Consider the following 27,939-nt stretch of genomic DNA (forward strand, 5'->3'; position numbering starts at 1 on the left):
CAAACATGGTTCATCATATCCCTGCAGAGGGTCAACATTTCTCACAGGGTAAAATCACCAGCATTTCTAAAATGAGTATAAGAGCAGCACAAATAAAATATATGGTGACTAAAATCTGTTATTACTTGTCACATGTTCCTTGTTGTGACCCTTACCATCACCGTTTTCAATGAGGAACATAAGCTGAGTAGTATAACGGATGCCACAACATGTTGTCCTTGTTGTGGTCAGCGAATTCACGGGGTCCCCAATGTTTCATTAGGGGGCCTTTACCCCCAATTTATTTTTAATCATCATTCTCAAGACCCTATGACCTGTAATGTCTGCCAAAACATATTGTTCATGGTTTGACAAGCCAGTAAGGAATGACTGTCTCTCTTTGATTGGCCAATCATAGCACATCTGGGCTCCAGAAGTCCAGATGTGCCTAACTTTTTAACCCCTTCATGTCTAGCCTGAGTTCCTCTTCAAATGGTAATTTCTTAAAAACGGTTGAATACATTCACACCAAATGACAAAAAGCATGCTTTATGAGTAAAGTTCTGATTTTCTGCCACATTTTGTGCAATTCCTCCTACTGTGTTATTTGTATTGGAGAACAATTTTTCCAAAGGAAATTAACATGGGAAATCAGGCTTTTGGAGACTCCCCTCCCCCTGAACCCACACACACTTTTTTCTTGACCCCCCCTTCCTCCCCCCCCTTCCCGGACAGATCAGCACATAATTTTCTATGAAGCAGAGAGGTGGATATACTTTTATTGGAAAATTAAGTCACTTCAGCAGAAGGAAATACACGCACTCAGGGCTATACATACAAACCTTTTATTAGGAGAGCAAACACCATTTCTTGTAAGGCGTTTCTGCCTGCCTACCTTATTCACTGGTTCACACTAGCATGTTCAAAAATTGAGAAACCATTTAAACAATAACAGTGATAGAAATAGGACTGTGTTAAGAGCATATCATCACAGTAGTGCAGAGCGGTTGGCCATTTTGGAAGTGATTATTTACATATATAGGAGTAAAATCCAACATGATGACACATTCAGTTGCATGTTATGACCCAGGTAATCGATATGAATCAAATATTCACATATGCAAAATACAGTCTGAATAGCATTGTATTAATGACACTGTATGTGTTAGATTTCTGCCTCAGTGGGCAATGTCATTTGATCTCCTTACCAAAAAGCACTGGACTCAGGGGTGACATGAAGCAATAAACGTAGCGAATAACGCACCCATTGTGCTGAGAGATGTAAAATGTAACAGTGACCACTTTTCCCCTTACAAGTAAATCAAATATTACCCCAGTCTGCATCTTCTTTGGCGTCAATGCAATACCTTGAAACTCCAGTCTAAATGGAACAAGGACATAGTCACAGTGACAGGAAAACTTCGAAAATAAGGAGTAAATCAGTCTAAAAAAGGTGGGTGTCTAAACCAGCTTCAGAAGGTGCCCATGAATTTAGTGACATAACTGTCAGGAATTGTGGGGGGTGCTGGCTAGACTGAGGGCAGAGAAGACAAAGGAGGCAGAATACTGGTATAGAGCTGTCCAAGATAACACAGGGAGTCAGAGGAGAGAGGAGATACAAAAGGAAATCTCTAATCAAGAGAATAAGAGAGATAAGGCTCAGAAAGAACAGGCATTCAAGAGACAATTTGGCACCTAGACTAACACCCCAGGACAAACGTGGAATACATATATATATTTATATGTTCAATGGCATGTGTAGCTGCAGATACACACGCTATACATAGCTCTTCCAACATCTAGTGTTGGGCTCAGAGTGTTACAAGTTGTTTTTGTCTTTTCAGAGTCACGGGATCGAGTGACTTCTCCTCTCGGTTTCAGTGCGCATGGGCATCGACTCCATTGTTAGATTGTTTTCTTTCCGCTGTCGGGTTTGGATGGGTTTCCTCACGCTCCGAGATTTCGATTCGGAAAACCTCAAAAAACCTTCTTATTATCCAGTATTGGATCTTTCATAAATTCACATGCTTGAATCATCCCCGTCGTCGTAGTGGGAGTCCCACGGTACATAAAATAGCAATAATTAACTAATAATTTTTTTTTGCCATAGCCTATAATGGAGCCAGCAATTGCTCACATAGCCTATCCATGTCCTTTTGTGAAAGGACCCAAACCTGCCTGCGGTCCAATCAGGCACCAGCACCCTCTAGAACCTTCTCCAGAGAAGCTCCCTTCCTCAGATTTTCCACCCCATGTCGTGTGAAGGGAGTCTCCCTGAGCTCTGCTCAGTTTTTCTTCTACTTCAGAACTTTTTCTCTCAAAAGAGTTGAAAATATGTTGGATTCTTCTAGAAAAGGCCTTTTCCGCCCTTGCAAGACCTGTGGAAAGAAAAGGCTCCATGTGGATGACCCTCATAAAGACTGCTTGTATTGTCTCTACCCACAACACCAGGTTAAGGACTGCAAGATATGTTGCACCGTCTCCACAAAGACCCTCTGAGACCGTGAGGGCAGGCTCCTGACATGGTTACAGGCTAAATCCTGTACTTCAGGTGAGGCGAGTGGGTCAGAGAGGCCACACAAAAGGTCCAAATCTGAGGACCTGGGCCACACAGAAAAATCCAGGAAGAGGCAGAAATCACATCATGGGAAGGGCTTACAGACTTCAGTCTCCTCGGAGCCTTCCTCTCCTCTTCAGAAGAAGGAGTCCTACCGTCTCTCTCCTTCTTCAGATCCTTCCACTTCTGGAAAAGTGACTCTAAAAATCAGATCGACGACAACACCGTCGACGACCGTGACGACGACGACGGTACCAACAACTACCGTCTCCACTACATCGTCGACGAGACCGTCGTCAGCGTCAACTACTTTAACATCGACGGTAAGGGATCCTATCCCCTCTCTCAAGCCCCGTCGACGAGTATACCATCGACGACAAAAACATCGTCGTTTATAACGCCGTCGACGACTGCCCCGTCGACTATAACGTCAGCGACGCCATTGCCATCGGCGGTTTCGCCATCGACAGAGACACCGTCCAAGAAGTCATCCTCGACGAAGACACTACCGTCGACAAAACCATCGTCGACGAGACCCCGTGAGCGAGACCACCACAGTCGACGAGACCATCGTCGATGGAAAAATCTGTACCGTCCACGGCTTTATCAACTTTCACGCCATCGACAGCACTGGTGCCTATTAGACAGATAGAGGCCACTCCTGCCTCTTCCAGGTCTCCAGATCTCTGAGCCATGGTCAGGATCACATCTCTACCCACACCGGACATTTATCCAATAGACACATCTCCAAACAAAGTGTCGACTTTAGTACCCAGTCATCTTCTTGACTGGGAGGAATCTGACGAAGGTCCATTCGGAGATGCACACAGCCCCTCGCAACTCCATGTCAAGTACCAAGATGAGGATGACGAGGATGAGTATGACCAATACCAACCATACTACTCTCATCAGGAACAATATTACCAACCACAAGAGCCTCAACATAGAGATTCTGTACAGATGCCTTCCTCTTTAATCCAGGATTTACAATCTATGCTACAGGATTATAGGAGAAGGTTCCCACTAGCAGCAGAAGATCAGCCACCAGCGCCAGTTTCTCCGGTGACACCAGTCAATGTCCCTCCTCCTCCAGCTACTCCAAGATTGACATCCCACTCGGTGTTAGCTGCACCCCCTAGAGACGAAGGTTCCACTTCAGGGGAAGAGGAAGGAGAAATGTCCACTCCACAACATCCTACCGAGGAATGGGATGATTACTTGGCCCCCACTCCTTCTCCACCACCTCCTCGCCCCTCTGATTCTCCACCCGAGGACATAGGTGGTTTCCATAATCTTATGGACAGAGCCGCGGTACGCTTCCACCTTCCAACATCTGTCTCCCAGTCGGAATGTTTCCTACATGATTTTAAGGAGCAATTACGGAAGTCGGTACGGTCCATTCCGATTATTGATTTCCTATGGAGCGAAGGTACAAAGATTATGCGAAACCCGGCTACGGTTCCTCCAGTTCTGCAAAAACTGGACAAGAAATACAAGCCAACCCAAGATTCTCCGGCATGCCTTACTGGCCATCCAAAGCCTGACTCGGTGATCTCACAGGCTGCTCGAAGGCGCTCCAAAAACCCATCGACGCCTATCTCTACTCCTCCAGACAAGGAAGGACGGAGATTGGACAATATAGGCAAAAGATTCTCCTCCATGTCAGCAATCACTGTCAGGGCAGCAAATTCTTTGGCAATTCTAGGTCGATATGACCGCCAAATGTGGTCCGACATGCAACCTTTCCTGGACCTCATCCCTGAAAGTAAACAAGCAGAGGCACGGAAGATCCTCCAAGAGGGTGAGCGTACGTCGGAAGAAATTATCGACTGCGCTCTTGACATAGCCTCTACTGGTTTTCGTCAACTAGCGGGTGCCGCGGTCTTACGACGGCAAGGTTGGCTCAAGGCCACATCTTTTAGGCCAGAAGTGCAGTCCCGAATCCTAGACATGCCCTACGATGGCGAATCTCTATTTGGCAAACATGTAGATGACGCGCTCCAAGCCATCAAGACTGACACGGACACTGCCAAGTCCCTGGGTACCCTGCAGTATCGGAAGCAGCCCTTTCGGAGGGGCTAGAGGAAGAGGTTTCACCTCATTTTCGAGGTTCCTTCCACAGGCAATACCAGCAATCCCAGTACAGGCCTTCATACCACCAACAGTACAGGCAATCATCGACTGCTTCCTATACCAGACAAGGAGGTAAAAGGTAAACGAAGACCGGGTCCGCAATCCAGAGATCAACCCAGAAAACAATGATCTTCTACAGGCACCGGCTATGCTCCCCCAATGCCCACAACATCAGCAAATAGGAGCAAATATTTCCAACTTCATCCAAGAGTGGAAGAAAATAACATCAGACAGATGGGTGCTGGATATAGTGACAAGAAGTCATACCCTGGAATTCACACAAAAGCCACTGCTTCATCCACCAACATCAGGCAGATCGCTCCATCTTCGTCTGCTTCAAGCGGAAGTATTCAGCCTTCTTGCCAAAGGAGCTATAAAGGCAGTTCCTGTGCAACAATGGGGTCTCGGATTCTACTCCCGGTTTTTCCTCATAAGGAAGAAGTCAGGGGAGTGGCGTCCTATACTAGACCTCAGGAAACTCAACAAGTTCCTTCGGAAGCAATCATTCCGGATGGTCACACTGTCAGATATCTTGCACCTCCTGAATCCTGGAGATTTTATGACAACTCTAGATCTCCAGGACCCCTACTTCCACATACCAATACACCGAAAACATCGCAAATATCTCCGCTTTACAGTAGCCGGTGCCCATTATCAGTTCAGAGTCCTACCATTTGGTCTCACATCAGCTCCAAGAATCTTCACGAAATGCCTTGCCCCGGTCGCAGCCTTCCTCAGAAGCAAGGGTTTCCAGGTTTTCCCATACCTGGACGACTGGCTCATAAAAGCTCTGTCATCTCTTCTAGCTTCCAAAGCGACAAACGCCTGCCTGAAACTATTCCACGGTTTGGGTCTAACCGTGAACCTACAGAAGTCAGTCGTGCTTCCCTCATGCAGGAGAGTTTTCCTGGAAGCAGAATTAGACACTATCCAAAACAAGGCATATCTCACTCTAGCAAGGCAGCAGAAGCTGACCCACTTAGCTGTCACAATCTCCGCAAAAGTGTTCGTTTCAGTATGACTGTTCAAATCGCTCCTGAGCATGATTTCCTCTGCCATAGTCCTAGTACGGCTAGCAAGACTCAAGATGAGGCCCCTGCAAGAAGAACTGCAACTTCAATGGACCCAGTCGCAAGGATCCTTTGACGACTTAATAACTATCACTCCAAAAATTCGGCAGGCGTTAGAATGGTGGTCTCACACCAACCACCTCTCCCAAGGTCTTACTTTTCTAGCACCAATAACAGACTTTGTCATCACCACGGACGCCTCCTTGGAAGGATGGGGAGGCCACTTACAGGACATGCGCATTCAAGGCAGATGGTCCAAACTCCAAAAAGAGATGCACATAAACCTGTTAGAGCTGAAGGCGATTCATCTCGCGCTCAAACCTTTTCTGCCACCCATCGCAGGATCATCAGTGTTAGTCAGAACGGACAACACAACAAGTATGTTTTACATCAACAAGCAGGGAGGAACAAGATCCCTCTCAAGAGAAGCTCAGTCTCTTTGGAACTGGCTCACACTGAACAACGTCTGCCTCAGGGCGGAGCACCTGGCTGGAGTCAACAACGCTCTAGCGGACTCTCTCAGCAGGACGGACGACAACTGCCACGAGTGGGAACTCAACCAGACCATACTCAAGGGCATCTTCCAACGATGGGGTCGGCCGATCCTAGACTTGTTTGCCACCAATCTGAACGCCAAATGCCAGTTTTACGCCAGTCGATACCCACTCCCGGGGTCGTGGGGAAATGCTGTTTTGATGAGATGGTCTGGGATCTTTGCATACGCTTTTCCCCCCATTCCACTGATTCCCAGGCTCCTCAGGAAAATGAAGGCCGAATGCTGCAGGATCATTCTTATAGCCCCCTAAGTGGGCCAGGCAGTACTGGTACACGGAGCTCCTACTCTGGTCAGTAGCCAATCCAGTCCGCCTGTCTTGCAACCACAATCTTCTAACAAAGAATCAGGGTCTCATCCTACATCCCGACCCAACTTCACTACAATTGCATGCTTGGCTCCTGAGTACAGAGAGTTTCAAGATATGAACATTGATCAAGAATGTAGACTTATATTATCTAAGGCACGAGCAGAGAGCACGAACAAGACATACAAACTCAAGTGGAAGAGATTCTGTGTTTGGTGCTCTCAGAACAATTTTCACCCATTTCAAATTAACCCTGAGCAAATTCTTTCTTACCTGCTCTCTCTCTCCAAAGCTGGTCTTTCCCATGCATCAGTCAAGATTCACCTAGCAGCTATAGCCTCTTATAGGCGATCGGCTGACAGGCCATCTATCGGCTCATCCAGGGTCATCAAACAGTTTATGAAAGGGCTTTTCCGCACTTTTCCTCCGGTGCGATTACCTCCGCCAGAGTGGCATCTTAATATTGTCCTTTCCCAGCTCATGAAAGCTCCTTTTGAGCCCATTCATAGGGCGGAGCTCAAGTACATCACTTGGAAAGTGGCAACCTTGCTTGCTCTCACCTCTACCAGGAGAGTCAGTGATATACAGGCGTTCACTACTAAAGAACCCTTTTTAGTTTCCTCTGAAGACTTCGTTATGCTCCGAACCAATCCCAAATACATCCCCAAGGTTCCATCTTCGTTCCACCTCAATGAACCCGTTATTCTACGAACCTTTTTTCCAAACCCTACTATGATCGCAGAGAAAACTCTATACTCTTTGGACATCAAACAATGCCTAAAATTTTATCTTCAAAGTACCAAACACATCAGAAAATCAGACCAACTCCTAGTATCTTATTCTCTTGGACGACAGGGAACAGGAGTAACCAAGGCCACTATAGCCCAATGGATTTCTTCGACAATCCAGTTTTGTCACACCAAGGCAGGAAGACCGTTGACTAGGCGCCCGAGAGCCCACTCCACAAGAGCAGTATCCACATCGGCTGCTTTGTTTCAAGGTATTTCCCTTGATAAAATATGCCAGGCTGCGACATGGAAAACTACGCACTCCTTTACGCAGCACTATTGTTTGGAGTCATCACAAAGAACCGACTCTCTAGTAGGACAAGCTGTTCTACGCCATCTCTTTCATTAAGGTGAGACCTTTCCTTAGTTATAGACAAATGGTTTGAAATGCAAATTACCATGTTTTCTATTATGCTTCCATATGAATATGTAATGTGTATGTATGTATTTATATATATATTTATATCTGCATTTACAGCATGAATTTCAGTATATGTGTACATGTACTTAAAAGTATCTTATGTTCCTTCGAAGCTCACGATGAGAAATGTATGAGTTAACTATTTATATTGGAGATAGAGGGTCTTCATGCTCGCACCCTCCATCCACGTTGGATACAATGTTTATCAACTATACTGCTGTCTATTCAGATTCAAGCATGTGAATTTATGAAAGATCCAATACTGGATAAGAAAATAAGTTACTTACCTGTAACTACAGTTATCCAGTATTGGTATCTTTCATAAATTCACATGTGACCCACCCTCCTCCCCTTTGATGCTCGCATTTCCTCTCAGGTTATAATTTTTCACTCTCGTGCTGGAAAATCTGAGGAAGGGAGCTTCTCTGGAGAAGGTTCTAGAGGGTGCTGGTGCCTGATTGGACAGCAGGCAGGTTTGGGTCCTTTCACGAAAGGACATGGATAGGCTATGTGAGCAATTGCTGGCTCCATTATAGCCTATGGCAAAAAAAAAATATTTGATAATTAATGCTATTTTATGTACCGTGGGACTCCCACTTCGACGACGGAGATGATTCAAGCATGTGAATTTATGAAAGATACCAATACTGGATAACTGTAGTTACAGGTAAGTAACTTGTTTTCTTCGTCAGTATTGTTTTGATCGCGTTTCCCATCTAGCATCGAACCGGTAGTACTGTCGGAACCTTTGTTTCGCCCTTCGGGGGTGTGCGCCCAACTCTGGCCTGTTCTGGCCTATCGCGTGGAAAGCCTGATGGATCGGACTCCATTCCTGGTTTGTAATTTGTGCCTTTCTTCAGACCATCGGGAGGAAGATTGCGAGGCCTGTCAATCATTTCGATCAAAGAAGACCCTGAGAGATCGCAGAGCCCGAAGACTCAAAATGGCGTCAAAAAGCAGCGAACATCTCGACATCATGGAGGAAGAGCATGCACAGACGGCAGTCTCCATGCGAGACACAGACTCTGAACAGGAATCGGAAGATGACAGACCCATCACAGCTGGTCAGCATGTGAGTACGTCTGCCCCTACACCCCTGCAGAAAAAACATTCAAAGGCCTTGGGTATACCACTGCCAGAAGGCCATGGTTTAGGACAAAAAATTACTTCCGTCCACCTCAAAGCCAAGCAAGTCCATTAAAAGAACTACTTCAGACTCCGTAGAAGACCCCTTTCCTCGGAGTCGAAAACCCAGCAATCGGCGTCAGAACAGAGACATCTGACTACTTTTTCGGGACCGAAAAAGATACACACCTCAGAGCCGAAAAAATCCTCATATAAAGTGGAACAAGGACTTTCCCAAAAATTTAAGCAAATTGAAAAGCCCATCATGGAATCTCATAAGACTCCTGAAGAAGAGACTGAGCTTGAACCAGTATGGATGAGAGACAGCCCAGAATCCATATTCGTAAGGAGACAGGAAGAACAATCAATGCACCTCCTTTAAAAACCAAAAGATAGCTGGCTTTCCAGGAGGCATTCGACTCTGTGCAACCACCAGCAAAGGTGCAAAACCAAAAGGAGAAGCCACTACCTCTCCATACTTCTCCTCCTCGATCTCCACAGCTTTCTTTCTCACCTCAAAATAGCCCATCACCATTGCCTTCTCCAACACATTCTTTATACTCACATGGAGATACAGCAGATCCATGGGACCTCTATGATCCTGATCCCATCCCAGACAATGATCCAGACTTTTACCCATCCAAACCTTCTCCTCCAGATGACACCATTGCATACACCCAAATAATATCTAGGGCAGCAGCTTACCACGGAGTAGGCATGCATTCTGAGCCATTGTAAGAAGACTTTTTATTTAATACATGGCTTCTACTCATTCCACATGCCAGTATCTCCCAATGTTACAAGGAATGGTTAAACATGCTGACCACATTTTTAAGGAACCTGTCAAAGCTAGGATCATCACCCCTAGAACTGATAAAAAGTATAAGCCTTCCCCTACTGACCCATATTATATCACTTGTCAGGTCCCTCCAGACTCAGTAGTAGTCAGTGTGGTAAGGAAAAGGGCAAACAGACAGTCATCAGGAGACGCACCTCCTGATAAGGAGAGTAGGAAATTTGATGCAGCTGCGAAAAGAGTTGCCACACAAGCAGCAAACCAGTGGAGAATTGCCAATTCTCAGGCACTTCTAGCCAGGTATGACAGGGCCCATTGGGACAAAATGTAAGATCTTATACAGCATCTCCCAAAGGAGCATCAAAAAAGAGCACAACAAGTGATGGAAGAGGGACAAGCTATCAGCAATATTCAAATAAGGTCTGCCCTCGATGCTGCTGATACAGCTGCAAGGATTGTAAATACTGCCATCACAATTAGAAGACATGCATGGCTACGCTCCTCTGGTTTTAAACTAGAAATTCAACAGGCAGTACTTAATATGCCTTTTGACAAGAAGCATCTCTTTGGCCCAGAAGTAGACACCACTATTGAGAAACTGAGGAAGGACTCCGATACTGCGAAAGCAATGGGTGCTTTATACACCACCCCATATAGAGGCTCCTTTCGCAGACTACAGTTCAGAGGAGGTTTTAAGCCACAATCCTCAGATGCTTCCACCTCCCAAACAAAACTGGGACAACAAACCCAATTTCAAAGAGGTGGGTTTTGAGGATCCTATAGAGGACAGTATTTCAGGAACAGAGGTAAATTCCAAACCTCTAAGCAGACAACAACACAATCTAAACAGTGACTTCCTTCCCTCCCTTCCACTCCACACATCTCCTGTGGGGGGAAAACTACAGCAATTCCACTCTCATTGGCAAAATATCACCACAGACAATTGGGTATTATCAATTATCCGCAATGGCTATTGCCTAAACTTAATCTCTACCCCTCCAAACATTCCACCACGATACCACAAGTTGTCCCCAGAACACACTGTTCTGTTACAACAAGAGGTACAATCTCTACTTTTAAACCAAGCAATAGAATTGGTTCCACATACTCAATAAGGACCAGGAGTATACTCACTATACTTCCTTATTCCCAAACAAGACGGCACCCTCAGGCCCATCTTGGACCTCAGCTCCTCCATCCATACATCCTGTCAGAACATTTTCACATGGTAACTCTGCAAGATGTAATTCCACTACTACAAAATAAGATTACATGACTGCTTTAGACCTCAAAGATGCGTATTTCCACATACCCATCCATCCAGCTCACAGAAAATACTTCAGGTTTGTCATAGCAGGAAAACACTACCAGTTCACGGTGTTGCCATTCGGCATAACAACAGCTTCAAGAGTGTTCACAAAGTGTTTAGCAGCAGTATCTGCCTACTTAAGGAGACAACACATCCATGTCTTTCAATATCTAGACGATTGGCTAATAAAATCAAGCAATTTTACCCAATGCCAACAACACACTCATTACGTAATAGAAACCTTCCACACCCTAGGGTTCACTCTAAATTACCAAAAGTCACACATTCAACCAGCACAGGTACACCCTTACCTAGGTGCTATCCTAAATACTCAACAAGCCCTAGCTTATCCAAATATACAAAGGATACAAGCTTTCCAAAAGCTCTTACCACTCATGCAGCCAAATCAACAATACACTGTGAGATTTATCATGAAGATTCCAGGCATGATGGCATCTTGCACAGCTATAGTCCCACATGCAAAACTAAACATGAGGCTCTTACAACAGTGCCTCTCACAACAGTGGTCACAGGCACAAGGTCAGCTTCAAGACCAAGATCTAGTGTTGATGGACCGCCAAACACATATGTCCCTTCAATGGTGGAATCGCAGCAATCTAATAAAGGGGCGGTCATTTCAAGACCCTGTGCCTCAGACCATAATCACAATAGACCCATCAATGATCGGTTGGGGAGCTCACCTCAACAATCAGACTATTCAAGGGCAATGGGATGTCAAACAGAAGCAGCTACACATAAGCCACTTAAAATTATTAGCTGTATTTCTTGCCCTAAAAGCGTTTCAACCTCTTCTCAAACAGAATAATGTTCTCATAAAAAACAGACAACATGACAACCATGTATCACCTCAACAAACAGGGCGGGACACATTCATCTCAACTGTCCCCTCTAGCCCAAACAATCTGGAAATGGGCAATTCACAATCAAATTCATTTACTAGCACAATATATTCCAGGGATAGACAATCAGTTGGCAGATCTCCTAAGCAGAAATCACCAACAAACACACGAATGGGAGATTCACTCCCAAGTACTTCAAAAATACTTTCAAAAGTGGGGAACACCAGACAGATCTATTCACAACAAGCGAAAACGCAAAATGACAAAACTTTGCATCCAGACACCCACATCCCCTATCCAAGGGTAATGCCCTATGGATCAGTTTGTCAGGGATATTTGCTTATGCTTTTCCCCCTCTCCCACTCCTTCCCTTTCTGGTCCGCAAACTACATCAAATGTCACTCACCATGATACTCATAGCACCAGCATTGGTACACAACACTTCTAGATCTGTCTGTAGTACCACATTCCAAATTCCCAAACAGCTCAGATTTGTTAACACAGAACAAAGGTCAAAACAAGGCACCCAAACCCCAATGCACTCAAATCTAGTGATTTGGCTCCTGAAGTCATAGAATTTGGTGATCCAAAGATTCCACCAGAATGTATGGAAGTAATTAAACAAGCATGTAAAGCTACTACTAGACAATGCTATGCAAACAAGTGGAAAAGATTTGTTTTCTGTTGCCGATCTAAAAACATTGAACCACTTACAGCATCTATACAACATATTGTATGCTATTTACTTCATTTGCAGAAATCAAATTTGTCTTTCTCATCCATCAAAATACACCTTACTGCAATATCTGCATACTTATAGACTATTCAGCACACTTCTCTATTCAGAGTTCCTGTTATTAAAGCTTTCATGGAAGGATTAAGACGCATTATTCCACCTACAACACCACCTGTTCCATCGTGGAATCTAAATATAGTACTTACCAGACTCATGGGACCAACTTTTGAACTCATGCACTCTTGTCAAATATAATTTCTAACATGAAAAGTCGCCTTTCTTGTAGCTATTACCTCTTTAAGAAGAGTTAATGAGATACAAGTGTTCACTCTTGAGGAACTTTTTTTCCAAGTTGGAACAAATCCAAAATTCCTACCAAAAGCAGTATCTCCTTTACACATCAACCAAACAGTGGAATTGACAGTCTTATTTCCACAGCCAGACTCTGTGGCAGAAAGAGCTCTTCATAACCTAGATCTCAAAAGAGCTCTTATATACTATATAGATAGAACTAAAGGTTTTAGGAAAACAAAAAAACTTTTTGTTGCTTTCCAAGAACCACATAAAGGCAATCCTATATCAAAACAAGGATTAGCAAGATGGATTGTTAGATGCATACAAACATGCTACATAAAAGCAAAAAGACACCTTCTAATCACTCCTAAAGCACATTCTACAAGAAAGAAAGGTTCATCAATGGCATTTTTAGGGAACATACCAATGGTTGAGATATGTAAAGCAGCCACATGGTCAACTCCCCATACATTTACAAAACACTACTGTGTTGATGTTTTCTCACAGCAACAAGCCACTGTAGGCCAAGCTGTCTTAAGGACATTTTTTCAAACAACTTCAACTCCTACAGGCTAGCCACCGCTTTTTGGGAGGACTAACTGCTTTCTAGTCTATGCATAGCATGTGTATCTGCAGCCACACATGCCATAGAACGGAAAATGTCACTTACCCAGTGTACATCTGTTCGTGGCATGTAGTGCTGCAGATTCACATGCTCCCTCCATCCTCCCTGGAAGCCTGTAGTCGTTTAAGTTTTTACATTTGTACATACATTTATACATTTACATTTGCATGGACATCTCTTTGTATTCTTATACTCTATCACTCCTTCCTTCACCCTTTGTCGGAGAAGAATCTAACAATCGAGTCGATGCCCATGCGCAGTGAAACCGAGAGGAGTCACTTGATCCTGTGACTCCGAAAAGACTTCTTCGAAGAAAAACAACTTGTAACACTCCGAGTCCAACACTAGATGTGGGAAGAGCTATGCATAGCATGTGAATCTGCAGCACCACATGCCACGAACAGATGTGTACACTGGGTAAGTGACATTTTATATATATATATATATATATATATATATATATATATATATATATATATATATATATATATATATATATATATTGCACAAGAATCTTTCTTAATTGTAATGTTTGTATTGCAAGACGCTTGTGTGCAATACATCTTACTTTGCTCAAAAGATTATTTGTCCAACGAAACAATACTTATGAGCCGGCACTCATAACGGAGCTCCACAATTCACGATACACTGTTTTCATGTAATATATGTAATGTAAAAGAAAAGGAAAAGTAAATGAAGCCTAAGTGGGCCAAAATTTACAAGTACAGTCTGTTTCCTTCAAGTCCCATTAAGCCCTTGTGGGCAAGATATCATAGCTCTTTCACTTCTTCAGAAACCTATCTTTTCTTAATATCTGCAAAAAACGAAAGACAACATTAAACGATCAAAAATTACTTGTTAAAAATCAATTTAAAAACGCTTTGGGTCGCACTAGAAAAATCTATATTCACCCCCTTAACAGTAAATCACTACAACTGCATCTAATACAAACATTTTTTAAATATGTACATGCATTTCTTCTCCTGCATTCATACCACCCGGTTCTTTACTGGTGAGCATTATGATGTACTTTGATTCCATTGATCTAAGAATTTTCTCTCTGTTACCTCCTCTTTTATCTCTTTTCACTTCATCAATCACTAAATATTTGAGATCTTCTACTCTTATCTCATATTTTTCATTCATATGTCTCGCAACCATGTATGTGGTTGGTTTTTTATAGCCTGGAGATGTTGTAACACTTGCTTTTAGACCTCTAGTGTTGTGCGCCCTTCATACATTTTCGGACAAGTACATTTTAATATGTACACTACATGGTCATTTTTACAATTGTAATTGTCCTTGATCCTGTGCACAACTTTCCGTCAATTACTACTTGTTTTGTACTCTCTCCATTTTTACAAGCTTTATACTTGTTACACTCCTGAAAGCTATTACCTTGCCCCAGCCACATCTCTCTTGACATATATAAATATATACATATGGTCCAGTAGAAGGCGTTCTGCCGAAACACGTTGACATTTTGCTGCAGGACTCTGTGTAACCATTACAAGGAATAAATTAGATACAATTGAATTCGGCATTGTTGAATACGACTTTGTCCAAATGGTCGGGATTTAACTAATGGGATTGGTGCAGCCGTCAGATGGTTATCGTTCCATCTGTTGAGGATTTTTTTTTTTTATATATATATATATATATATATTAAACATTACCTAGTGGCGGTCACCACTAGGTAGTTATAGTTGGGACCTAGTTTCTATAGAAAAATACTTTTTTCACTTGCCTATATCTTTGGCGCCACTTGACGAATCTTCACAAAATAGTCCAGAAAAAATCAATAATCAGGTTAGCTGTTGTCCTGAAAGTTTCAGGGTGATCCGTCAAGCGAGGGCCGAGAAAGAAGGGAAGGTCAAAAGTGTGTTTCCAATGATAATTCCCATAGAAATTTTGAACAGGTCTACAACCCAAACCACTGGATGGAATTACACCACATTTAGAAGAAAGGCAGCTCCTTGCCCAGAAACCACCCTTTTTGTTATTTGGTGTAAGTCCATTCAGTAGTTTTCGAAATATTAAAGAAAAACCAAAATTGTATATATAGGGATGCAAAGGCTCTGCGAACCCCTCCAATCTCATGCTGAGATCTGATTGGCTCCCAACACTTCAACAAGGAAGTGTTGACAGCCATGTTTGGACTTGGCTTCAGCCGAATCCCTGAAAAAAAAAAGAAAAGGGGCCAGGGTAGGGACACTCTGACCCCTTAACTCTGGTGCTGGGGTCCCAGAGGGACCCCCCGGGCAAAAAAGCATTATATATTTTTTGTAATTTTATGCAGGATCTGCCAAGATTTTTTTTTTTTTAAACCAAGTGCGGGCTCCTGCCCTTGTTTAACGGCAGCACCTGGGTTGGCCAAGTCCCGGGGCATTACCATTATGAAATGTGAGGGGACCCTCCCACAGCCCTGGAGACCTTCACATCCCCAGGGCTTTAAAAAAAAATGAAATGGGGGTCTGCCTGCCCCCCACAGCCCTGGGACCCATCCAACTCCCACACTGTAGTCACAGGGACTGCTTCTTCCCCGGCTCTTTCAATAAATCTAACGCAGAAAGGCCGACTGGCCTTACCGCAGACCCGGAGACCACTACCTCCCCAGGGCTTTGATCAAATAAAACACAGGGCTGCCTGGACCGCACACAGACCCAGGGACCCCCACCTTGCTGGGACTTCAAACAGCTGTAATGCGGGGCTGCATGTCACCCGCCCCCTGCAGCCTGGGGGACCACCACCTCCTGGGGGCTAGTTACAAAATAAACTGATGGTTCGTTGTGGACCCCCTGGCCCCTGGGACCACCACCTTCCCGCTGCCTCCCTCGCAGAGCCACTGATGGCCCCGTGGACCCCCACCGACCAGGGCCGGCTCCTGCTATTTACCGGGGTGCCCACCCCCGGGACATAGCTGTTTGCTGTGACTTGGCAGGAGCTGACAGCACCTGCCAAGTCACAGCAAACACTCCATTCAGATGAAATAGGAGTTGTCAAACAGCTCTCACTTGATGGACGCAGAGATTTCCTCTGTTTCCCTGCCCACGGAGATGCAGGCAGGGAAACAGAGGGAACTGCTCTCACAGAGAGGGAGCTGCTTTAGTGCCTCCTTCTCTGTGACAGCATTACCGGTTCCCACAGGAGGTGGGTAGCTGGCTGGGACCGCGAGGGCCTTCAGGCTTCCCTCACGGTCCCCAAAATTGTGACTGGGTGCCCTGAGGGATGGGTTCAATGATACAGCATAAACAATAAGGGGAATGTAGGGTAAAGCACTTGGGAGCTCCACACTGTAGCTCAGTAAGTTCCTCACCCACAATTCCTGTTACAGATTCTGACTGCTAATACCCATGTATTGGATATACATTCAAAAGCGGGTTCTGTGGAGCTGAACCCTCTGGTGATGTTATGAAAATAACTGAAAGACAAAACTCACAGTAGACAAGAAACACCACCTAGGTTGTCATCTGAGTCCACGGATCCTAGTGATCAAACAGTAACACGCAAGGTGGTAACAATAACAAGAAGGGTGTAGAACTAAATACAGCCACATTAGACAAGGAGCTAGCAAGAAGAAGTGCTTAACAGGAAAGAAGGGAGAACAAAGGACACACTTGGCAGAAAGCAATTAACAGACATACGAGGAAGCTGTAAGCAAGACAGCAGGAAAACAGCAAACTAGGAGCTGGAGCAAAGAAATGGAAAGAAAGGAAAAGACTCGGAAAAAGAAAATACAAAAGGAGAGGCTTCAAGGGAGTACAAGGAGTGCTGGTGCAGGAAACAAGGAAACCAAGAAGCACTGCAGGCAGACAAACTACAAGTAACAAGGAATAGCTGAGGCTCATGAGTCAAGAAAGCACTGCAGAGAGTGCTAGTTAAGGAACAAGTATTTGCTAAGGCTCAACAGTCAAGGTAGCACTGCAGGGGGTTCATGAATAAGGATTTGCTGTGACCCATAGAAATTCACATAAAAAAACAAAGGTTTCAGGGTCGTCATAGTTAGGTTCTCAATTTACTCATACAAAACCTGAGAAATTCAAAAGCACTGCTAATTACCCCAGTTATTTCAGCAGTAATGGCATCTTCTATAACATCACTGTAACATTTGTTGTAAACTTATTAATAAAAAATACTGTGCATGACGGGGGTGCGAGTTATAGCTACCTTAAGGCACGAATTATAGTTACTTAAAATAACTCTAACTGGTGAATTTCTAAGGTTTTGTACTAGTAAATTCAGACTCTAACTATAATGTCCCTGTAACCCTTGGTATTTTAAGTGAATCTACTGTATAGATATATATTTATATATAGATATATATGTATATATATATATATAGATATATATAATATGGAATGGTTACAACCATACCAGCGAAGTAAAGACACTCCTCGTGTAATAACATGGGATGTAAAGGTACCCCTGAGGAAATAACCTGGAAAATAAAAACTGACATTCAAAATACTATCTCCGTAACCATCAGAAATGTCCTAAATCTCCTGTAATTCAACAAGAAGCAGAAACTGATCTTTATGAATTAGAGAGTTCATTTTCGATTTACTGCCTATAGTAGCCCTACTTCCCTATAGCAACCACCTTTCTTTCCACTCTTAAAACAATCACGGATCTTAATCTTGGCTGCACTTGCCCTTGACTCAGTTAGTTTTGTACAAAAAACTAGGCATGACCCAGAATGGAAGAGGCAACTCAAAATTTCAACCATGTGAGGCTTCTGCCTGACTCCCTCCCCTCAATCCATAACATCCCCTATTGCTACAGCAGAAAATAAGCTGGCAAGAGCTGTTCCAGTGTCTTTTTGCATTTTTGATTAAGGTAGCTTGGAGGATTAGGATTGGTGTGAAAGTCTATTTTGTGATAGGACAGTTTGAAAAGTCATTAGTGTTACTTCCCTCTCCAAGCACTTTCATAGTGCTCTGCAGCATGTTCACGATCAGCCCATCTGAAGTGCTGTACTCTTTCTTCAACTGCATCACCCTCCTCATATTCATCCCGAAGATAATGAAAAATTAAAAAATGCTAAAAGCTTGCAGTCAACTTTGTGACCATGTGAGCTTTGTGTGAATGTCTGTCTGCAGCCAAGCTCTTTTGTCTCAGTTACGACCTGCAGCTCTGTGGGATCCCTATCCCTATTTTCTAGAACTTGTTCTAGTGTAAACTTGTAGCATGCAATGTGTCTATTCTTTTAACACAGTGTACTGATTTAGTTCCTGATGGTGTGCTCTTCCCCCAAAACGTTCTTGTCATCACCCCTCCTGGTTTCTAAATAAAGTTGTGTTGGCATTAGGACTCTGCACTTTACCACTACTGACCACTGCTAAAGTGTTTGTGCTCTCTCTTTAATTTACTTGTCAGTCCCTAGTAAAGTGGTACTACAGGTATCATGGGCCTGTAAATTAAATGTTTCTAGTAGTTCAGCAGCACTCACTGTGCCACCCACTAGAGTAGTGCTTTAAAACACGTCTTAGGCATGCCATTGCAGCCTGTAGTGCAGTTGTAAACCGTCAATTTGACCTAGCAAAATATACCTTTTGCGAGGCCTAAACCTTCCTTTTTAATACATGTAAGTCTCCTCTAAAGTAGGTCCTAAAGACCCATAAGGTAGGGTGCATTGTATTTAAAAAGTGGGACATGCAGGTTTAAGTTTTACAAGCCCTGGTAGCGAAAAACTCCAAACTTTGTTTTTCACTACTGTAAGGCCTTTCTGATGGATACACCTACCTGTGGATTCCTCACTAAAAGAATTCTCCACTCGCGCCAGCTTCGACGGAAATTTTCTTCTAGCTCTGCACGTCTACGATAACATCACAATTGCCCGACTCCACGCAACGCCGTATGACATCATCCAGGCAATAAGAAGCCCTCGTCGACGTGCAGACGTCAGTTCCCTTTTTTCTGTGCCTTCGAATAACGGTTTTTCTTCGAGGTTAACGGGGAGCTACATTTGCGCTTCGGTGTTACTATGTCGCAGCCAAGGAAATCTGGCTTTAAACCTTGTAACCAGTGTGGGGGTTGGATGTCGGTCACTGACTCTCATGAAAATTGTTTATGGTGCCTTAGTTCCGACCATGAGGTTGAGTCATGCGGTTTGTGCCAACGCATGAACCCTAAGGCACTTAAGGAGAGAGAGACGAAATTATTCCTAGCCCGTTCCAAGAAGAGGAATGAAAGGCGTCATCGTAGAGAGTCTTCTTCAAAATCTTCGAAGACTCATCGTCGCCATGGGGACTCTCGGCGTCGTCACGACTCTCGCCCGTCCGACGTGGGAGATTAGCCCGACCATCACTCCTCCGGCGTCTCCGACTTCACCCTTGTCGGTGTTTGAAGTCGAGCCTCATCAGGAACCGGCGGCTTCTCTGGAGCAGGAGATGCCTGGTCCGTCATCGGCTTCTATGCCGGCGCCAACTCCGCAAGCTTATCCGGCTTTCCCGGTGCCGGGCACGAATCCTGCTGCATTTTTAAATGCAATGTTCAATATCTTTTCCACCATGACACCTAGTGGAGGACATGCGGGTCCGTCAGGCCCTTTGGGTTTTAACTTGGGTGCTCCGGCTCCTTACAAGCCGACACCTTTCATGCCATTTCTGCTTTCTGGAGCTGCTTCGGCGCCGATGCCCTTGGCGTCGCCCAGGATGCCTGTGACGCCTACAATGTCTGCTGCTCCGGCGCCGGTGGATTCTCCACGGATCCAGTCCACAGTTAAGTTGCCTGTAGCGCCGGAGGGTCTGGCGTCAGATGGATCGGAGGATCGATGCCAGCGAAAATCTTCGGTGTCGGCTGACGCCTTATCGACGCCAGGACTCAAATCCAGGCTCCGATCCAGGAGATTAGCATTACGCCTCCTGGAGTAAGAGGAATATAGCAGACAGCATCTGGAGGAAGGCGAAATCTTGGAGCCTTCAGGTGATTTCCAAGGCTTGGACACAGCAAATGGCATTGACACTTCCCCTGAATGGGATTTGGCTTCCCCAGGGGTGTATACTGAAGAGGCTGCATCTTTTCATGCAGTAATAAGGAAGGCTGCAGACTTTTTAGATATTCCTCTTCCGGCTGCTGAGATGAAAAGAAACCTTTTACCTGAAGTGCTGCATCCGGCTTCAGTAGTGGCAGAGCCTCTCTTGCCCTTCAATGAGGCTCTCTTCGACCCCATCAAAGATATTTGGAGGAAGCCAGTGACTTCTACAGCTGTCAACAGGACGGTCGCGAGGCGCTCTTGTGCGGCTCCAGGTGACCCGGACTTCCTCTCCAAACATCCAACTCCGGAGAGTTTGTTGTTCAGGCATCGTGCTCCTCCCGGTCCGCCCCTGGTTCGTTCCCTGGGACCCCTGCGGACAGGGAGTCTAAGAAAATGGACCACGCAGCAAAGAAGGCCTTTTCTTCATGCAGTATCGCCTTGAAGTCGACCAATGCAACTTGCATTTTGGGGCGTTACATTCATGCCCTTATGGAGGAGGCGAAAGGTCATCCTGACTTGCCACAAGAGGTGTTGCATCTGTTAACGGACGCTCAGGCGGCAACCCAAGTTATTCAGTCTGGGTTGGACACCTCAGACTCCGTGGCAAGTGCTATGGGTACATCCATAGTGTTGAGGCGTCAGGCTTGGCTGCGTTCATCAGGTTTCTCCTCGGATGTGCAAGCTACTCTTCTGGACCTGCCTTTTGACGGGGAAAAACTCTTTGGGACAAAAGCAGATTTTGCCCTTGAACATTTCAAAGAGAGCAGAGCCACAGCGAGGTCGTTGGGACTTCAGGCAGCCACTTCCTCTACCTTTAGATCATATAGGAAGTTTAAAGGTTTTGGACGTGGCTCCTCCTTTCGTGGCAGGTTCCAGACGCCACAACAATCTGCAGGATCCCTTCCATACAGATCCTTCAGAAGCAGGGGTAGGGTATGTACAAGAGGAGCCACCCAGCAGCACTCTGCCTCTTCCTCTTCGTCAGGAGGGGTGCAGCAGGGAAAGCAGCCTTAGTTCTCCACCACTCCCTTTTCACGTGTCTCCGGTAGGGGGGAGACTTGCCCAATTTCTTCCCTTGTGGGAGTTTATAACATCAGCCTCCTGGGTCATCGACATTGTGAAGAAGGGGTACTCTCTTCCGTTTCGGGAGTTCCCTCCTCCCTTCCCTCCCCGCCCATCCTTCTGTTCGGAAGACCATCTTCTGTTACTGCAGCAGGAGGTGTAATCCCTATTGTCAGAAGGCGCATTGGAGTTGGTTCCGGAGCAGGAAAGGGGCCAGGGCTGTTATTCAAGATACTTCCTGATCCCCCAAAAAGATTCTAGACCTGAGGATTTTGAATTGGTTCCTCAAGCAGGAAAAGTTCAAAATGCTGACCCTTTCACAGGTTCTTTTGGCGTTGAACGAAGGAGATTGGATGGTGTCTGTCGATTTGCAGGATGCGTAGTTCCATATTCCGATCCTCAAATCGCACAGGAAGTATCTCCGGTTTGTGGTCGGGTCGCAGCATTATCAGTTTGCGGTCCTCCTGTTTGGTCTTACTGCAGCACCTCGAGTCTTCACAAAGGTGATGGCGGTGGTTGCAGCAGAGCTCAGAAGAAGAGGGATAGCGGTGTTTCCCTATCTGGACGATTGGTTGATCAAAGCCAAGGCTCCAGGGCTCGTGCGGCGTCACCTGCAGTCGACAACTCAATTGTTGTTCGACCTGGGTTTTTCAATCAGTTTGCCCAAATCTCACCTGGAGCCTTTGCAACGCCTCCTGTTCATAGGGGCAGTACTGGACACAACATTGAATCGGGCCTTTCCTCCGCCCCAGCGGGTTCAGGACATTCAGGCATTGATTCCAATGTTTCGAAATGGAGCGGTAGTTCCAGTCCTCAAGGTCCTTCGTCTGCTCGGTCTGTTTGCTTCTTGCATACTGCTGGTCACTCATGCACGCTGGCACATGAAGGCTCTTCAGTGGTGTGTCCGCAGGCAGTGGTTTCAGCAAAGGGGATCTTGAGGTTTCGATCACGATCTCCAGAGACACTGCTGTGGATCTTCAGTGGTGGGCTGCGGTCGGCAACCTGTCGCAAGGAAAGCCGTTCTCGCTGCCTCTGCCAGTGGCCACAGTTGTAACGGATGCTTCCACTCTAGGGTGGGGAGCTCATCTGGGGGACCTGGAGGTCAAAGTCCTTTGGTCTCCAGTGGAACAGAGGTTTCACATCAATCTGTTGGGATTGCGGGCAGTACGTCTGGCTCTCAAGGCCTTTCTCCCTTCCATTCGCGGTCAGTCAGTTCAGGTCCTGACGGACAACACTACCGCAATGTGGTATATAAACAAGCAGGGAGGAGTGGGGTCGTACCTTCTTTGCAGAGAAGCTCTTCGACTCTGATCCTGGCTTCAGGACCACAAGATTTGCTTGGTAGCAAATCATTTGGCCGGGGTTCTGAATGTACGTGCGGATGTTCTCAGTCGATGAAGCTCGGTCGACCACGAGTGGCGTCTTCATCCGGATCTGGTTCTTTACATCTTCCAGTTGTTGGGGTGTCCACAGATAGATCTGTTTGCTACTCAGGAGAACGCGCAGTGCCTGTTATTTTGCAGCCTCCAGTATCCGGTGCAAGGAGCTTTGGGGAACGCATTTCAGATGTCCTTGAAGGGTCAGTTGCTTTATGCGTTTCCTCCCATGCCCTTGATTCCTCGAGTTTTGAGGAAGATCCGCCAAGACCAGGCCCAGGTCATCTTGATAGCCCCGGATTGGCCAAGAAGGGTGTGGTATTCGGACCTTCTCCAACTCTCTCCGTCTCCCTTACAGGGCGGACCTCCTCTCGCAGTCGCAGGGGCAGATTCTACACCCCCACCTCCAGAGCCTGCACGTTCATGCCTGGAGATAGAACGGGGCAATCTGAGTGCTTTTTCAGAAGTGGTGGATGTTATTTTATCGGCCAGGTTGGCACTCCACCAAATCGATCTATGCAAGTAGGCGGGCTAGATTTGGATATTGGTGTGGAGAGAACCGAATTGATCCCTTAAAGGCTCACTTGTCTGATATATTATTATTTGCTCTTTCCTTGGCACGGAAGGGTTTTGCAGTTGCCACAGTTAAGGGCTATTTATCGGCACTGTCGGTTTTTCTGTGCCTCCCACATCAACCTTCTTTGTTTAAATCTCCACTTGTTTTGAGGTTCGTTATGGGTCTCACTAATAGGTTTCCGCCCACACCGTTTGTTATGCCACAGTGGGATCTTAACTTGGTATTAACATTTCTAATGGGATCGACATTTGAACCAATGCATTCTTGTGCTTTGCGTTTGCTGGTCTTTAAGACTGTATTTCTGGTAGCCATAACATCGTCCAGAAGAGTGAGTAAGCTTCAGGCTCTTAGTGTAGAGTCTCCATACCTTTCCTTCTTTAGGGACAAAGTGGTGTTAAGGACCAAGGCGGCTTACCTCCTGAAGGTTGTTACACCCTTTCACTTGGGGCAGTCTATTACTCTCTCTTCCTTTTACCCTCCGCCTCATCCATCCAAGGAGGAAGAGAAGCTCCACCGACTGGAACCACGAAGAGCATTGAGCTTCTTTGTCGACAGGACGAGGGAGTTCAGACAAGACGATCAGCTCTTCGTTGGATACGTGGGGAAGAGGAAAGGCAGAGCAGTCCACAAGAGAACACTATCCAGGTGGGTCATTCTCTGTATCAAGCTTTGTTATTCCTTAGCGAAGAAGGAGCCACCTGTGGAGCTTCGTGCTCATTCCACCAGAGCAAAGGCTACTACTTCGGCCTTAGCTATGGGTGTTCCTGTGGTTGACATCTGCAAGGCGGCAACTTGGGCATCCTTCCATACGTTTGTCAAACATTATTGTTTGGATTCTGAGGTTATATACATATATGCTTGGTTCATGTATATAGTTATAGCATGTATATATGTGTTTCTTTCTCTGGTTTTGAGTACACATGATTGAACTTGACTGACATATTTGGTTCCATATGGAACAGTTATTGCTGTTAGTTTCTTATTATTTTTATTGTAATAAATGTTGCGTTTTCACTTCATTTGATGTTATTATGTTCTCTTCAAGGTCAGTGTTCACCTGTTTACCTGTTCGCCTCAAAGGCACGTAAAAAATTGTGATAACTGACGTCTGCACGTCGACGAGGGCTTCTTATTGCCTGGATGACATCATACGGCGTCGCGTGGAGTCGGGCAATTATGACATCGTCGACGTGCAGAGCTAGAAGAAAATTTCCATCGAAGCTGGCGCGAGGGGAGAATTCTTTTAGTGAGGAATCCACAGGTAGTTAATGTATCCACCAGAAAAAGCGTTACCGAAGGTAAGTAACTTATTCGTCTCTCTCATTGGATAACTTTGGGTTACCTCATTACAATTAATATGTCATAACTTTTGATTGGGAGCAGGTAGACCTGTCTCATTGACTCATGAAAAATCCTGTTTAATGGTAAATTCAGATTTTAAGTGGCAATTCTGAAAATGAAACTTTTAGAAAGTTGGCTCTTTCCTGCCCTAACCTTTTGTTGTTTGCTGCCAGTGTCCTGGGTCACATAACTGTCAATGGCTGTGCTGTTGTGGTTTGTGTATCTTGCCATACAGTGAGACAAAGGGCACTCAGTGTAGGCAGAATGGGCCATCCTACCAGAATGGTTGGGGGCGGAGCTGTTCCCTGCCCCATTTACATTTCAAAGAGCTTGCCGCCAGCACCCCAAGGGAACCTGACACCAGCCTTTTATCACCCAAACCTTCTTGGAGCTTTGGCAGGAGATGGTAAGGGTTTTCTCGAACCAGATGTGAGGATAACCCACAATGTTCCCCCACTTCAAAGACTGGCACCAGGTATAAATATTGGACTCTTAAAACATCATTTCAATACACTCCTTGACCCGTGTACACTGCAAGAAAGGAGTACCGTGTTCCTCAGAGGACTGCACTGCTGCATGAGGCCTGTCTTATTCCCCAGAGGACTGCCCTCCTGCTTAAGGCCGGCCTTGTTCCCCAGAGGACTTCCCTGCTGCTTGAGGCCTGTCCTACTCTTTAAAAAGTAAGACTGGACCTACACCCTTCATCCCAGGCTCACCTGAATGACTCCAAGGGTTAGTTGACTGACTACCTGTTCTGACAATAAGCTCCAGAGGTTTCTCTGCAACTGCCCAATGGACCTACTGCAACTAGGTCGGCCTGAACTTGCTAGCCTCTGCAAGAGTGAGTTCAATCCCCAGGTGCTCGACCCTCGGCTGGTATTGGAGTGCACTCATCTGCAAGGAAAGGAGAAATCCTGGGCCCTTAAACACCACGAATGGACCCGCTAGCACAAGACTCTGCCGCCAATGCTGACCGCCAGTGCAAAGCTCTAGTGAACCCGACTCTTCTCACTACAGTAAATGCCAGTGACGACCAGCAACGCAAAATCTGCATTTCATACCTTAGCATCTACTGCCTGCTATGACTGCGAAGCTCCAGTAATGACCATGTGCAAACCCCAACTGAATCATCGCAATACAGTGATAACTGTTCACAATGCCAGGTCTGCTTTTGGCACTACAGTGACAACCATTTGTGACGCTGTCCCTATTCCCCACAGCCTCCTCCACTTCAAAAAGGACTCATTGTGCCAGACTCTGAGAAATTGAATTTTTCAAGCAGACTAACCTGTTCGTGCATCCGGCCTGCCCTCCATCGCAGTTGGCCTGAACTTGTTACTTTCCCCCTGTCTGGAACAACTAGATTGACCCTAAGTGGTTCTTGGTGCATTTAGGCACTACACTTGCCTAACATTTTGAAATTCAATAAGTCTGGGTCTACTGATAGACTTTTTTGTCATTCTGGTATCATTTTATTAAAATTGTCTCTTATTTTTGTAAGTTGGTTTATGATTTTTTTGTGTTGTACTTTCACTTTATTACTGTGTGTATGCTGCATGAACTACTTTACTCTTTGTCTCTAAGTTAAGCCTGGCTGTTTTGTGGAAAGTTGACAGAGGGCTTAGCACAGGCTTATTTAGTCTTTTTTGTGGTTTATCCTGACAAGGATTGTGGTTGTTGCCTGAGTGAAGCTTTCAACCCTCTCAACCAATAACCCATTTCCTTACACTAGGCATTTACTTTACTTCATTGTAACTCCTTTTCCTTGATCATATTTGAGAGTGCCTTGGAATACGATAGCACAGTACGAAACCTCCATTATATATGGGTTAGTTGACAATCATGCGACTCTATAGTCATAGTATAGGGCACAAATAGGGGGCAAACAATAACTGATTTGCCTCGTGGGTCACTAAAACTATCTAGTCAGGGCTTGGCAGTTTATTATTTCATATTTAGAATCTATCAACTCTAATAAATATCACTCAATATAGTGATACAATTTAATGTACAAAAGTGAAACTTTCCCACACGTTAAATAACTAACTCTTTATCATATTTTTCCAGGTTCGTTGTTGCACTGTTTTCTAACCAGATAGTGTGATGGCTCGGCTCCTGCTTTAGCTCGTAGCAAGATTATTTGGCTAGGCTTTCCCAATTAATGTGTTTGGCTTGCCCATATCTACTTATTTTGCCCCGTAACAGAACACGCGCAGAGTAAGCTACAGTCCATTGCCTAAAAAATGTATTTCTTTTTTTTTTGTTCTCCAGGAATGCAAGGAATTTACATACAAGTTATCGGAGGAAGTTAGAAAGCAGAACTTTGGTGCAATAACGCCAGGTTACGATTTTATGAATAGTTTAAGGTACATATTTTGATGTATTTGTCCCAAGTTGTTTCATTTTATATATAAGAACATGAATAAATAAAATCAAACCAGCGACTGTGGAATGCTTTCTATGCTAACTACATAAAACTCAGCACTCTTCCTCCTAAATATTTAGTAGGTGTTTAATAATTAAGGATGAATAATGCTTGTTTCTCTTATCTTTAGAGGAGGTATAGAGTCTATTCTTCCCCCGAATGCTCATGAGATAGCCGAGAATCGCCTGTACATATCAATCACAAGCACCAAAAGCAGAGAAAATTGCTTGGTTTCAAATTTTGCCTCCAGGGACGACCTCATTAAGGTAATAAAGTTACCTATCGCTATGATCATGTAAAGTGAATGCCTGAATCTTAAGTTTAATAGCATGCTTTTGTGTCCCAGATTGCCTTCTAAAAAATATCCCGAAGCACTTTAATTTATAAATAAAACAAATCATTTTTCCTGGATGCTATGTTGTTTGTCTTATTTCCTGTATGCGCCTCCTATTAATGAAATAGTTCACAGGAATATTTAATATTTATTCTGCTTTAAGTATAAACGTGTCATGTAGCATCCACTGCAGCAAACCACACTGTTTTGCTTAATTGTGGAATTCGGTATAGGGACCGATGTAATAGAAGGCATTCCTTAAGAAATTTACAAAATTGCCTGGTAAACTTGTGTT

The 27,939-nt window shown here is 44.9% G+C and overlaps 1 protein-coding gene across 4 annotated transcripts in view; it reads left to right on the top strand.

Annotated features, from left to right (window-relative positions):
• The window catches only part of PNPLA4 (patatin like phospholipase domain containing 4), a 318,980-nt gene that overhangs the window by 124,665 nt on the left and 166,376 nt on the right, over positions 1–27,939 (top strand). For all 4 annotated transcript variants that reach the window (XM_069204620.1, XM_069204621.1, XM_069204619.1 and 1 more), the window contains 2 exons: positions 27,157–27,251; positions 27,441–27,576. In XM_069204620.1, the coding sequence (XP_069060721.1) occupies positions 27,157–27,251; positions 27,441–27,576 (231 nt within the window). The remainder of the gene's footprint in view (positions 1–27,156; positions 27,252–27,440; positions 27,577–27,939) is intronic.

The sequence above is a fragment of the Pleurodeles waltl genome, chromosome 8 (assembly GCF_031143425.1).
Source record: "Pleurodeles waltl isolate 20211129_DDA chromosome 8, aPleWal1.hap1.20221129, whole genome shotgun sequence".
Taxonomy (NCBI): Eukaryota; Metazoa; Chordata; class Amphibia; order Caudata; family Salamandridae; genus Pleurodeles; species Pleurodeles waltl.